We start from the raw sequence: 15,914 nt of genomic DNA on the forward strand, positions 1-15,914 counted from the left end.
CTTTTCAATAAAAGAGTAATTGAGCTCATAGTTGACGAAGGTACGAATATTGTAATAGATAGCTCGTTCTTTCCCTTGGTCATTTTCTTGTGCCAAGAGTACTCCAATTGATTTATTTGTTAAAGAAATGTACAATAGCAAAGGTTTGTGTGATATAGGAGGTACCAACATGGGTGGATTCATCAAGTAGGTTTTGAGTAAGTCAAAAGCCTTCTAACACTGACCATCCCACTTAAAATATATATCTTTGTGTAGCGTGTGAAAGGTATACACTTTTTTGCCAAATGGGAAAGGAATCGATGAACTACTTGAAGCTTGTCTTGATGAGAGCATAGTTGATTCAGATCCTTTGGAGGTTGCATACTACTTATAGCTTGTACCTTTTGGGGGTCAAATTCTATCCCTTTGGCTGAGACAATGTATCCCAGAAGCTTGCCTGATTTAATGCCAAAAGTGCATTTTTTGGGATTGAGCTTGACTTTGAACGCTTCTAGGTAGGTGAATATCTTGGCTAGTATGGGGATATGTTCTTCTCAACTATAGGATTTGGTGAAGATGTCATCCACATAATCTTCCATAAAGATATGCATCATATCATGGAAGACAGTGGTCATAGCCCATTGATAGGTAGCCCCAACATTCTTTAGCCCAAAGGGCATCACATTCCAGCAAAACGTGCCCCACGCACAAGTAAAAGTTATTTTCTCTTGATCTTTAAGTGCTATCGTGATCTGATTATACCCTGAAAATCCATTCGTGAGTGAGAACATTGAATGATCTTCTATTAGATTGACAATGGTGTCGATGTTGGGGAGGGGGAAATCATCTTTGGGACATGCTTTGTTTAAATCCTAGAAATCAATGCAGATGCATATGCTACCATTCTTCTTTGATATGGGAATAATGTTGGATATCCATGATGCATATGCCAAGGGTCAGATGAAATTGGTGCTGATTAAATTTTCTAACTCTACTTTGACTAACATAGCTATATGGGGATGCATCTTTCTAAGCTTTTGTTTTACTGGCTTGACCTCCAAAGAAATGTTGAGATGGTGGAGGATTAAAGTCGGGTCTAAGCTAGGCATGTCTACGTAAGACCATGCAAAGTTTATCTGTCTTTCTTCAAAGAAGCAAATGAATGCCTTTCATTCCTTTATGCTTAAGGGTTGTGCTAAATAAATGATCCTTGGTTCTTGCTCTATGCCAATGTTGATTGGTTTTATTGGTTCACTCAAGATAGAAGATCTTTCCTTACAGTGTTCGGGTAAGGTATCAATTACCCCATCCATCGATGCCATAGTTGGGTTTTCACCTTGGGATGCATCACTTCTATTTGTTTCTATTTTTTTCTTGAGAACAACCACAACTTGGTAGTGGTCATTGAGGTTGGGGAATGCTTGACCTATTCGACTATACACCTTTCTTCAATTCTTTGTCGATGAGATGATTCAACCACGTTAAGATAGATGAAGACTTCACAATTAGTATTGAAATGAGGGATGTGGTGAGGCTCGGTTGTATCCCAGTTAATGACTTCAAGATGGACTAGGGGAGTGATTCGTAATACAAAAAGGGTTTGGCAGGGTTTAAAGACATAATTTCATTGGATGGCTCATATGATGTATCTGTTAGATCTATGACATGAGCTTCTTCTAGAGTATCGGGAAAAGTAGAGCTTACAAGAGGCTTGTAGTTATCATCTTCAACTTCTATTGGAAACTAGTTAGGGAATAGGGTCTAAAATTGAAACCCTTCAACATGTTCATCATCTTCTAAGCTACTCTATTGTACCCTGATTCTCGGTGAAGTGGGTCTCGGACTAGAGGTTGTTCCTTGTGTAGCCAAACTACCAAATGTGGGTATGTGAATAACATCACATTCTTTATTGTGAAGAGACTCCTTAGATAATGATTCAAATTCCTATTTAGTGGAATCATCATTGCCTTCATTAGTAGAGGTGTTTATGGATGACTCTTTTGTGGGATGTGAACATGAGAGGGATAGATTCACACTTATGATGTCAGTTGTTTTCTGGCTATAGCCCTCCTTTTGTTTAGGTACCCACACCAAGGTGGAAGAGGATGAATCACTATGCTTAGGATGAGCTTCAAAAGAGGTTTGTGTCTTGTCTTGTTCACCATACCCTACCCCCATTTTGGACTTGTTGGACTTGAATTATGCCATTAGAGGATCAATGATGCTTGTCCCTTTCCTTAAAGGACCATCTCTTGTATATCCCATATTTTTCATTAGGTCAAAACCTTTTCTATGTAGGTGGGGGGAGATGTCAATTTTTTGTTTACTGATTTCTTCCATTGAGTTTGGAGGTGTACTACTTGCTTTGATAAAATGTGCATGATAAGGCTTGGTGGATGATGGTTTTCCATGAGATCTCAGAGAAAGTGGGGGATCAAATAGGGAGACTAAGTACTCACCCACCCCTTTGCGATGCAATTTATGCTTTCTATCAAATTCTTTCATCAATCTAACCATTTCTTCATAGTGTGACTGTTTAGGGTCTTTGGATGATGATTGTGAAGGAATGGAAGGACCTGAAGAACCCACTTTCTCTTTACCCTTAGTTGAAATTGATGAGTGGTTGTTGTTTCGATTGAGAGAGCATGAAGTGTTTGTAGATGTGGACTGGTTGATGTCATCTGTTGGTGTGCCAGTTTCTTCCCTATTGTGGGGGACAAGGGAATTACAATATTGGGCAAAGTGTTGATCTCTCAGTATGATCACCTCTTGACCCATGTAAAGAAATTTAAGACATTAATGATAAGTCAAAGGAACAACCTACATGTCATGAATTCATGGTCTTCCCAACAGGATGTTATAAGTTAATTGTAGGTCTAAGACCTGACAAATAGTCTCTTTCACAATTGGTCCTACTCTAATTGGCAGAATAACTATGCCTTTGGAGGATCTTTCCTCGTCATCATAAGCTTTGATGGTAATTTTCTTTCTTGGATCAACATCCTATGCATACCCTAGGGCTTTTACTAAATTGAGTGTGCAAATATTGAGGCCTGCTCCACCATTGACCAATGCTCTCTTATCTCTATTTCTATGGATAAAGACTTCAATATGCAAAGGAGAGTTTTGTGGCTGGATGACGGACATGTCGTCTTGGGCTGAAAAAGATACACAGTGAGGGGCAACTAGGTTGCTGACCATGTTCTGAAATCTACTCACATCCAGGTCATTCGGTACTAAGGCTTTGGTGAGTATTTCTTTATGCTATGGGGAAATCTGTAATAGTTCAAAAATGGAGATATGGGCCAGAGTCTTAGGTATTTGGTTGACTAGGTTGTACTTGGGTAAGGAGGAGCTTGCAGCTGCACGATCAGGATTTGCCATAGGTCCTAGTAGGATAACTTTAGAGGCTTGGCCTCAAGTAACAATGTTTGAGGATTGTTTTTTGTTTTTATCTTTAACTATGATGACGTTTACAATGTCATCGAAGTTGAAAATCATGTTAATGGTATTGTTGTAGTGATGCGCATAATTAACCTTAGTGTGAGGGGGTGCGTTCTGATTGGCTTTGGAGGATTCACCCTTTTCATGACTCATGAAGGGGTTCTTGAAGGTTGTATGTGTATATGAGCAATGTTAGTATGCTAATAGAAACCAAATTTAAATAAAGCTTCTACAAACTAAACAAAATTCATAAACTTCAAGATAGACTAAGATGAGCTCTCGATTGAGAATATGAGCCATTAATGGACTCTCTCAATAAGAAGCTCTCTTGTTGAGTGGCTTTGTCTAAATAGATAGGATGTATGCTCAAGCTTATGCTTCAAAAAGGGCTTCAAATGGAGTTGGAATTTGGGTGTGAGTGTATGGTTTTGATGTAAAATGGCTTCTTAAAATGGCATTATGACTTTACTTCATGGATTGTGTTATTTTGCAAAGGGGAAGGATCCAATTTATAGGCAAGAGGCTTGAGGGATTGAGGGCTAAGATGCAAGGATGGGAAAAAGCTCATGGAGGCCTTAGATTGCATGAGAGGAGAGCACATGGATTGTGCTTTCTTACAGCCAATCAAGGAGTGACACATGTCACATGGTGAGAGGATGGAGGAAAGGGGAAGGATGAGTCAACAAAGGAGGCTCAAGGGATAAAATATTCATAAAGACCCTCATAATGGCTTGTAAGAGCAATAAAAGGGCTTGGAAGAGTCATTTATGGCCTAGTGGGCTTCATAAAGTTTTATGGTTGAGATATTTTGAGGGAGATGAGAGCAATTTCGACTTGGGCTTGATTAGGAGGGTTTTAAGCTTTCTTAGGCTTGTGCAAATGATTAGAGGATGGATTAGGATGGTTTAGGATTAGCTTAGGGATAGGCAAGTGGATGGCATTTAATGAGGGTGGGTGAAGGAGGAGATATTTGTTAACTTTGGCTTGGGTTAGTAAGTTTTAACCCATGTTTAGGGAATGTGACAAGGTTAGGAGGGGATTAGGATTAGGTTTAAAGACATCTTCTAGAAGAGTTTAGACTTTGGATGAGGATAAAGACTTTCTAGAATAGTCTAGAATTTCCTAGGATGAGGATGAAGACTTTTTAGAAGAGTCTAGAACTTCTTAGGACGAGGATAAATTAGATTTTTAGAAAATAAATGAAGTTTTATTTATTTCAAGGGTTTGGGTTGAGGAGATATTTATTAAAACTTTTTTAATAAACATGAGGATTAATATTTAATCTTAATTAAATATTTTGAGTTGGGATTAGGGGTAGGAAATGATGGGATTAGCCTTTAATCAAAATTAAAGAAGGATTAGAAGATTTTGGAAGAGGTTAGTGATCCTAAGGAAATTGGCCAAGTTTTTGGGCAAAAAATAATTTTTTTATTTATTTTGAGTTTTTTGGTCGATTTATTAATTAAATAATTAATAAATAAGGAAATAATGTTTAAATAAGATTTAAACATTTTTGGGAGGGATTCTTTAATTAAATATTTTTAATTAAGATAAAGGGATTTAATGGCATAAAAATAAATAAATTAATTAATTAATAAATGATGATGTCATCAGGAATTTTTTAGAAAATAAAAATACTTTATTTTCTAGAGGTTTTTAGGTGTCTACAGTATGGTCTTCATTATTGCTAAGGTTGTTTACTTTGATGACCTCATCATTGATTAATTTTTGGATTGTACCCTTAAGGGCAAAACAATTGTTTGTTAAATGCCCCCTATTTCGATGGTAGGCGCAAATGTGCTTGTTATTCCACCATTTTGATTTGACTTGGAGTTCATAGGTTTTGGCCTCAGAAGTATAATGAGCTCATCAGCCAAGAGAGTTTGCAAGGCACTCTCGTAAGACACCTCGATAGGAGTATACACCTTGGGTATATCAGAGGATTGATATATGGGGGGAGTAGGAGCTTGATTGTGAGAAATTTTTTGATTGGTCATCGAGGGGTTTTCTGCATTATGTTGATAGAATGAGTGGGCATTATCTTATTGGGGTGCATTTGGGTTGGTGTTTTTGACAATAGAATATGATTGGTTTAGATGGGATTGGGTTTGAGATTTGACATGGTTGGCTTCAACCATCCCATCATTAACAGTGTTCTTGTTGTTGTTTCACCACCATGACTTTTGTTTATTAGTGGCCTGATTAGAGGAATTATGAGTTTGCGTGGAGTTGTTCAAAAAGCTCTTACCATCTTTTGATAGTTTAATGATGTCATTATTTAGTAAGGTCTCTTCTACCTTAGTGACATTTTCTAAGGTAGTTTTGAAATCTTTGGGCCCTTGGAGTTGGAGCCAGTAATTCATCGGTTTAGAGAGACTATTAATGAAGATGTTAGTCTTCTCTTTGTCAGGTATGTCTTTGTGATACTTCGTGAACGTGTGTCTCCATCATTGTAAGAAAGTTTTGAATGACTCACCGAGAAGTTGTTTTGCGTTGCATAAGTCGATCATTGTAACTTCCCTTTCGATATTATAGGAATATTGAGAGATGAACATGGAAGCCAATTGGTCAAAGATTTTGATATTAGAGGGTAGCTCGGAGAACCACTCCATGGCTTGCCCGCCAAGGCTTCTAGGGAACAATCGCATTAGGTACACCATGTCATGGAAAAATTACATACTTAGGGTATAGAATTTTTTGAGGTGGTCTTGCAGATCTGATGTGCCAAAATATTTATCATATTTTGGATTTATGCACATTTTATGGGAAAGGTGTGAAGGTAATGTTCTTATCAAAGGGGAGAGGACACACCTTTTCGAGGCTAAATTCTATGGGTTGTGTTTTTTCTTTCTTCATTCTTTCCATTTCCATTTGGAGGTCGTGCAATTTTTGTGTGACAACGTCTAGGGGTGACTCTTCTTCGTCTCATTTTAAGTTGGTCACATCAAAATCGGATGACAATTTCACACCTTGTTGTGCTAATTCTAGTATATAATGTTCTTTATGTTTCTTGAGTATTTTGTCCATGATGTCAACAAGTTTAGGATTTTGTTGAAAATCTTCAATTTTAGTTTCATTACTCCTATCATCCCATATGTTAAATGAACCCATTGTGACTAGGGATTCCAAGTTTTGATTGAACAAGTATGACTTGTGAATAGTTGCGTTCTACGCGCAATTTGTTGTTGTAGTAGGTTCAAGGAGATTTAGAGGTTTTGTGCATTTGATGGTTTCACTGACTATTCTAGCACTCACTTGTATAAGCAATCATTTTAGTTTTGTAGCTATATTGGTTTTATGTGGTGGCATGGAAATGTGAATTGGATTCCTTTAGTTCTTAGGCATTTTCAGAATGTGAGAGTTTTTGTTGACCACGATTCATTTGTGGTAACAAGCTAGATTGGACAAGGTGTTTGCTAATGTTGATAGGATGAGTTTCACTTTCACAAAGTCAAGTAGGGGACAAATGTGTGTCTTCAAACATTTAAATTATGCGAAATGGAGTGATGATAACTGTTGGGTTGATAATGATGTTGTAGCTCTACTTGTTTCGAAAGGTGTTTTTGGTTAGGTATGGAATTTCTCAAACTTTGCAAAATACCAACAAGGAAAAGGGTATCCAAATTTCTTATTTGTTCACTGTTACCGTACATGTAGATGGCCTCTATTTTATGTTTTTGCTTAGATGCGTCTAAGGATTTGTCAAATGCAATGTTTTACTAACCATATGCATTTTTTAAATGCTTAGATGCGCTATTCTAATTGCCATATGCACTGCTTAATGTTTAAGATGTGTTGTTTTACTATGAAAATGTGCTATTTAAAGGCTCAAATGCATTGTTTTGCAGGAATATGCATTATAATAGAAATCAAAAGCGTCATAGGAGTGTTCAAAAGCATTGTTTTATGTAGTAAATGCGCTACTTTCAGGGTTGTTCAACAATGTTCTCATTTTGGACTTGGTTTCTCGGTACCAGTTTGAAGTTTGTCTTTCTGGAAGGATTGTGATCAACATTGGTGTTTGTTATTAAGTTTTAGAGCACTTCCAAGCGCAATAGCAGGGAAACCAAAACAAAATGTAAAACCACACACACCTAAAAAATGGAAGAAAATGGCTTCCTAACAAGATTATCTAAAGCCGGTGACTAGTGGATCTTAGTGTTTAACCAACTATGTTCAGATTTGCCTCTCTTATGACAAAGAGCTTCCCATCAACGCTAAGGAGGTTTTGTGTAATCCTTTATGGGACTACTCGAGGAAGGCTATATTTCAAACACAAATGGCTTGCATTCGATTGAGAATACAAGATTGGGAGGCAATCCCTCTCACTAGCCCTGCTAAGGCAACTTGGGAGGTAGCCTTTCTATGGCTAGATAATCCTACTTAGTGAAAAGTGAGAAATGAAAGTTATAAATAGGTTTGGGAATCTGATCACTCGAGAAGAGTGAGAGCATATCCCTACTATTTTGGCTCCCCAAACACAACAGACACAAAGGTTTAATTACTAGCCCTTATTCTACTGAAGACAAAGGGACTCCTAATTACGTTATGTGTGGATTCTTTCCTTGTTCAATTGTAACTGATCTTTATAGAAGGTTGGGCATTTTGATCAACTCGAAGGAGTTGAGAGCATAGGTAAAGTTCTATTTTGGATTAGTGAGATTGAACGCTTCGAAGCTATGTTTGGAACATTGAAATACCACACTTTATATTGACAAGAGCTGAGGTCCACTTACTTGATTCGGAGCTAGCAAAGGCTAGCTGCTTTTAGGAGGGTCTTCATTCCTGTCACACGTTGTCTGCAATCCAAGTGCTTTTCGTTAACTTGAAAGGGACTTGTAAGCAAATGATATTTGAATCTGGAAGTCAGATTTAGGAAACTATAAATTTTAACAGATGCACTACAGAAATACTCATATATGTTATAAAAAGCTTCGTATGTGCTATTTATTCTATTAAATGCGCTATAATAAAAGCAAATGCACTATAAAACACTTTATGTGGGCTTTAGGAATCATTAGATGCATTATAGAAAGATGTAAATGCATCACAAAAACTTCAAAAGTGTTGTAGAAAGATGTATATGCATTACAGAACAATTTAAATGTGCTTTAGAAAGATTAAATGCGTTAAAATAGAGTCCAGAAGCATCAGAGTATCTCTTAGAATTGTTAAAATAGAGCTCAGAAGCGTCAAAAGATTATGATCTGACCCTTGTGTGTTCGAGGGGGACTTTGGGATGTTCTTCTCACTGATATGAGGCCTCCCAAATGCTACAGAACCTGTATTTGATTAGATTTGCACAAGAGAATAACAAGAAACATAGATCTATATTAGAAATGAAAGATTAGACTGAAAAATTTGACAAAAGAGAGGCTTTTAGTTCAAGCCCCGTGGTGGGTGCCAATTTGTACACGGTGTAAATGCGTATTCATGAAACTTTAATGTAGTATGCAGATAGGATGATAATGACCTAGACTAGACCTAAGAAATCGTTATCAAAATGTAAATTCTATAAGCACCTCATGTTTCCCTAACTATAACTGTTACGAAAGCTCTTAGACCAACATCTTAGTGACAGTTCTAGAATGAGAGTATGCTTAGAATGCAAATCTACTAGAATGCATGCAAGATCTATGACTATAATGCAGATTATATGAAAATAACAACTCTTAAAATGCTATGAAAATGGCCATACAATGATCTAACATGTAATAAATGATGCTAAATGACACAAAATCATGCTAAAATGCTATGAACTTGCTAGAATGATATTACTAAAATGATGAATCAAAATGTGTCTATTATGCAGATGCTTAGAACTTGGGTCCCTTGGCTCTTGGATTTCCTTCCTATTTATAGGATTTTGGAAGGCGTTGGGGTAAGAATCAAGATTTTCACCTTTGACTGATGGGTGAAAGTGAAACTAGAAATATCTCATAAGAGACTAGGAGGAAGAGTCTAACAGACTTGGTTTTGAGGATAATTGAGGATATTTCTATTTCTTTTAAAATGAAAAAGGGAGATTTTCAATTTTGCGAGGATAAATGATTTTTTTGTTTTAATAAATGTCTTATTTATTCTCAACACTTTGTCTTATTCTTCCTCTTTTTTTGAATGTCATTTTATGAATTTGAATTGTTTTCCTCCTCTTTTTTAGTTAATTTAGGTCTTGTCGATTTGATAGATAATTAATCATGATGTGATTTTTTGATTTGAAAGTCTGTTGTGTTTCTTCTGTTTTTCTCTTTAATTTGCATTGATTAATCATAATTGTGTGATTTAGGTCTTTGCTAATTTTTGGGTGTCTATGCTACTAGCCATTAAGAGCTACCTTGGTATACATTTGTGCATCATATCGACACATCTTAATATTTAAAGATATTTGATGTGTAATTAACTCATCGTGACTGCTTATTAAGGGTACTCCTTCTAGGAACAATTCAATTTAGATCTGAAAGGAACTATTCACATTAAAATTTGGATATAGGACATCTACATGCTTGAGAATGTTATGTCGAAAGATTCCCCTAAGGTCATAGAATCATTCTATCAAGACAATTGACTAAATAGATTTCATATTCATCAATGTGACATCGTCTTTAAGGGAATTTCTAAATACTATCATTCCATGCATGATTCATCTATCAAAGATAGTAATATTAAGTTGTCGAAATTCGTATTTTATTTAAACAGACATATAGCTAACAAATCAAGTCTACACATTTTGTTTTTTTTTTTGGAACTTGACGGGTTAATATTTGACTTACAAAAACTCCAATTCTTTTACTTCGATAATATTCTCTTACAAATTAATATACATACATACAAATGATCAAATTCCACTATCGATCAACTCTAAATTAATTTATATATTTTATCATATGATTTTTTCTCTCGACGCATAATTATATTTGTTGAAGTTGATTCCCTTGCACTGTTTTACTCCACTTATTATTTCTTCGTTTCTTGTCACCTCGGAGTTCAAACTTTCCCATTAAGCGGGCAATGGAGAATTGGGAGGCGCGGAGTAAAGTGTGGGAAGGGAGTATTCCAATTCAACTGCATCTGCATCATTCGCAAGTTACCACGCTTCCTCCTCCGCCACCTCTCATGGTATTTCACTGCATTCCTCATTCGCGCTATTACCGTGATTATACAACCATGGTTACAATCCGATTTAGGGATGTCTCTTTTGAGGTTTCACCTTCATTTCTTTGCATATGCCAATAATAATTGTAGCTAGAGCCCGAGCCCTCTACAATAAAATGTATCTGATTTGAATTCAAAGTTAAAGCAGATGGAATGGCACTTGGATCAGTCAGGATTTGTGCACTGATTCGTTTTTTGTCTTAGTAAGCCATTTATTGGGTCAATTTCGTTTATCTTTAGTGAGTTTTCAAGAATTCTCTACCCATTCCTGCAGTAACTTTCAACCCAACGCGAATGCTCTTCAAATTGAATCGAGGGTCTTGGTATTTTATTTACTTTTTAGCAAATAGGTTTGCATCAATTTGGGGCCGAATATTTAAGGATATTACCTATTATAAACAGATGAACACCACCTTGTTTCAAAATGGCAGGTCTCTCGGCGCAGTGAAGATTTTAGATCCTGTACGGGCTCCCAAAAGATCTTGTGGGCTTATGGCTTCAATTGTTATGGCTATTAAACAGCCTTAAAAACATAGGAAAGAAAGGATATATAATTGTCAGTGTCCTTTGCTCGAGATTGACTGAATGAACGAAAGATTTCAATAACATGCGTGAGGCAAAAGCAACCTATCGGACCGCCTAAACTAGCACCTTCCTTTCATGTTCAACGGAGTCTTTCTAGTTTATCTAATTTATTTCTCCTTGAGATTTCCTTTGGCTTGCCTTAATGATGACTCAGTTTTGGTGGCAACGGAAATCTTCCTCTTCCCGTAGTTTTTATTAAAGGACATTCTCAGAAATCTTAATTGTCATTATAAAGCTGTTAACATGAATTAAGCCATTTTTATGGTCCAAAAAATGCATACGCACATGTGACAGTGATACCATCTCAAACTCCCCGAGTACAATTCTGCACAGGCAGGGTATGTGCCACCATGTTATGTGGTCTGCATACTGTATATGCTAACATGACAGGGAGGCACCGGATGGGCTACCTGGCCTTCCCTACCGATTGATAGTTATTTATGCTGTTTCATAAGGCCAAGGAGTTTTAACTTATTTATCTTCTAGATGCTCTTCTCTTTCAGTATATCGATGCATTATTCTTTGTTGCATCTCTTATGCACTGTACTAATTTAAACTATTCGTGAAAACAGGGTTTTATTGGTTTTTTCGTTTCTCGCTACACCCTCTTCACATTTATTTTTCTTTCTTTTTGGAGTCGGGGGTGTTTTAGTTGGTCATTTGTTTCAATTTGTATATCATAATTTGTTATAATTAAAGGTTAATTGCCTAATTTGGTTTACATTTTTCTTGCTGCAATCCCCTTTTTGCTTTCATTTTGTTGTATTTTGTAGTGGGAGGCATTTAAGTTAGTCCTTTAATTCAATTTGTTGATCTTTATCTGTTATGCGTTCAGGTTTATAACCTAAAGACTAATATGGTTATTTTTATATCTAATTTTTTTTTTCTTTCTTTTTCTTCGCTAAATTCAAGTTTAATGCAGAGGTAACTTTTGATCATGGATTAACTTCAATCTCATTATGGTTGCACACATGTTAATGTTACACATTGCTATACATTTGAATCTGTGATTATACATGCAATTTTGAATTTCCACGAGTTATTTTATCACAAGCTATAATGAGAAATAGACCAGTTTAATGTATGGAGTTTGAATGCATTGTGGATATGGAATGCTAGTAGTGGGAGTTTGGGTTGATCAAATGGATGGTGAAAATTGTATGTGCCTACTCATGTTTGTATTTTTCCATAATCAGATGGGTTTTTTCAAGCCTGGCATCTGTTTTGATTGTAATTTTATTTCTTGGGTGATCAGTATTGATTTCTTTACCTTACTTTTGAAATTGTTTGACAATTTTAGATATGTAGAAGCAATATCCATCCTTATTGGCACACGTTCCATTTTTTTCAAAACTTAGCTGTAAGTATTTTGGTGTATCTAGGCCAGATGTGCTATGCATATAGCTTTATTGAAGGGCGTAATTCCAATAGCCATGTAACCTTTCTATGCATGCAGGGATTGTCAACCTTGTGAAACCAGGCTAGATTGATAACGGCATAAATCCTAATAGCAGTATCATAATATGTGTAATTTTTGAGTAGGTATGCATTGCGGCTAACCCTATGAGGCACAGGTCTTTTAGCTCATAAGTTTTGTCAAATATTGGTGCCAAGGAAAAATGCATTTCGTTTCTGTGCTTGGATGCCAGGCTGTTTGGTAAAATGGATTATGTTTTCTGATTTATATATTGGAATTACTTATTGATAAATATAAGTATGTTAATCATGTTTTGGTTAGAAGGAATACAATGTTTTGACTTTCTGAATGTGCCTTTGAAGATTATCAGGGTGGCTACTAAAGCCAAAATCTATATATGAGCTCATCATCTATTTTCTACCTTTTCATGGTCTCCTACCCACAAATATCATATACTCTGTTCAACTAAGACAATCAGAAACACTCAAATGTTACTTCTGTGTTGCACTGAAGAAGTCTTTGAAATTTCAGAAATTGGAATCCCTTAATTAATGCACTATCATGGTAACTCTTTATACTTCAATTACTGGGAAGCACCACTGGTTAGCCTCTGTCCATGCAGTTACTAATATTTGTTAGAATCATTAGTGTTGCATATGGAAATACTAAAACAAAAGGCCATTTGGATGTGCATTTCAATCTAGTTCATGAATCTGGCATGTTAATAGTTTCTCATCAAGTGTGCAATGGAGAATTGCAAGGCGTGGAGTGAAGTATGGAAGGGAATATTCCAATTTATCTGCATCTGCATCATGCACAAGTTTCCACACTTCTTCCTCCTCCACCTCTCATGGTATTCTATTGCACTCATTCGCACTCATGGTATTCATAGTAGTGTCACAAATTAATCTAGGGATATGCCCATGAGGTCTCTGCTTCATTTCTTTGCATCTCACAATTCTAATTTTAGCTAGGGTCCAAGCATCTCTCAATTCTAATTTTGAATCTGGTTTAAGTTTAAAATTTTAGCAGATGGAATGACACTTGGATCAATCAGGATTAGTACTTTGTTTTGTTATTGTTGGAGTAAATGTGTTTTTACCGTTTACTCATGCTTAAGTTTACATAGGCATCATTTATTAATTATTAGCGCATTTAGTTTTGTTGCTATGGTTCCCATACCTGCCAAATTGCAGAAATTTCATCTCATTGAACCCAAGTGAATTCAAGTGTGTTAAAATTCCTGCTTTAAATGAGTCTGTAATTTATTGCATTTTAATAATTTCATGGTCTTGATACCTCCGGGTCGTCTCTAGCTCTGCCTAGCACTTCAAATTGTTGAAATCTGACTCCCGAGTCCCAAGTTATGCCAGATTAATGAAAGATTTCAAAACACATGTTTCCATTTGAAACATTAACCTCCAAAAACCAAGAGGTTAAGAAATATATTCAAAACACGTGTTTGCACTCTAACTCTTAACCTCTCTAACCCAAAAAGAAGGTTAATTAAATTATCCCAAAAACATGTTTTGACCACCCAACATTAACCTCCCAAAGCCAAAGAGGTTAAGCGGGAAATCAAATGTGTGTTTTGAAGAAGATTCTTAACCTCTCTTACCCAAAAGCTAGAGGTTAAAAATTGAGAGGTTAATGAACCTCATTAAAAATCAGTTACCTAAAACAAGAGGCCATTTGGATGCGCATTTCAATCTAGTTCATGAATCTGGTATGTTAATAGTTTCTCATCAAGTGGGCAATGGAGAATTGCGAGGCATAGAGTGAAGTATGGAAGGAAATATTCCAATTTATCTGCATCTACATTATGCACAAGTTTCCACACTTCCTCCTCCTCCATCTCTCATGGTATTCTATTGCACTCATTTGCACTCATGGTATTCATAGTAGTGTCACAAATTAATATAGGGATATGCCCATTGAGGTCTCTGCTTCATTTCTTTGCATCTCACAATTCTAAATTTTAGCTAGGGCCCACGCATCTCTCAATTCTAATTTTGAATCTGGTTTAAGTCAAAAATTTTAGCAGATGGAATGACACTTGGATCAATCAGGATTAGTACTTTGTTTTGTTATTGTTGGAGTAAATGTGTTTTTACCATTTACTCATGCTTAAGTTTACATAGGCATCATTTATTAATTATTAGCTTATTTAGTTTTATTGCCATGGTTCCCCTACTTGCCAAATTGCAGAAATTTCATCTCATTGAACCCAAGTGAATTCAAGTGTGTTAAAATTCCTGCTTTAAAAGAGTGTAATTTATTGCATTTTAATAATTTCATGGTCTCGATGCCTCCAGCTCGTCTCTAGCTCTGCCTAGCACTTCAAGTTGTTGAAATCCGACTCCCGAGTTCCAAGTTATGCCAGGTTAATAAAAGATTTCAAAAAACATGTTTCCAATCGAAACATTAACCTCCAAAAACCAAGAGGTTAAGAAATATTTTTAAAACACGTATTTGCACTTTAACTCTTAACCTCTCTAATCCAAAAAGAAGGTTAATTAAATTATCCCAAAAACATGTTTTGACCGCCCAACATTAACCTCCCAAAGCCAACAAGGTTAAGCAGGAAATCAAAATGCGGGTTTTGAGGAAGATTCTTAACCTCTCTTACCTAAAAGCTAGAGGTTAAAAATTGAGAGGTTAATGAACCTCATTAAAAATCAGTTACCCTTCATATATGATGGACCTAGAAAAATGTGAATTTTTAACATCAAAGAATGATCGACAGTTTGCAAAGGCATGGAGGTATTTGTCAGGTTTCATAGGTGAAGGGTCTCCGCTGAATGGGGAATGACACTATAATTGACGAGCGGACAGGGAAAATAAACTTTGTGACACTATGTCCCAAACCAGTGATTTGCTTGTAGTATGGGTATGAAATTTATTCCAAATGTAAATATGGAAGAACGAAGATGGCAGGCAGTTTTTTTTCTCAAGGAGTGGCTAACGCACTATGAAGTGCTTAAATATTAACGAGCTATTAAAATATTGAGGGGCTCGGTTTGCGAGACGTGGAGATTATGAGATATAAGTAAGGTGCACAAACATCACAATCAGATGCTTTCTATGAGCATTTCGCTAGCTTGATTGTAGAAAATCCAAACTATAGCAGGATGGGGTAATTGATAACGCATTTAGAAATTTCCAAGCAAATATAAGTGGCAGTTGTAAAGTGTAATTTAATCAACTTCATCAGCATCCTCCCTACAGGTTTACTTTATGTATGAAGATGCTCACATGAAAAAGGGGTGTTATGATATTCAATGCATACATGCTATTAGGATTTGACTTTTTATTATCTTTCACTCCGGATTTTGAA

General features: G+C 36.1%; 1 protein-coding gene across 1 annotated transcript in view; it reads left to right on the forward strand.

Moving 5' to 3' along the window:
- Positions 1-10,323: 10,323 nt before the first annotated feature.
- Positions 10,324-15,914, forward strand: part of APG5 (autophagy protein Apg5 family) — a 136,981-nt gene continuing 131,390 nt past the window's right edge. Inside the window, exon 1 of the mRNA XM_089801081.1 lies at positions 10,324-10,539. Coding sequence (XP_089657207.1) covers positions 10,432-10,539 — 108 coding nt within the window. The 5' untranslated portion in view covers positions 10,324-10,431. The remainder of the gene's footprint in view (positions 10,540-15,914) is intronic.

Source organism: Cupressus sempervirens, chromosome 9 (genome assembly GCF_028749045.1).
Source record: "Cupressus sempervirens isolate cs-2001-9-10 chromosome 9, ASM2874904v1, whole genome shotgun sequence".
NCBI lineage: Eukaryota > Viridiplantae > Streptophyta > Pinopsida > Cupressales > Cupressaceae > Cupressus > Cupressus sempervirens.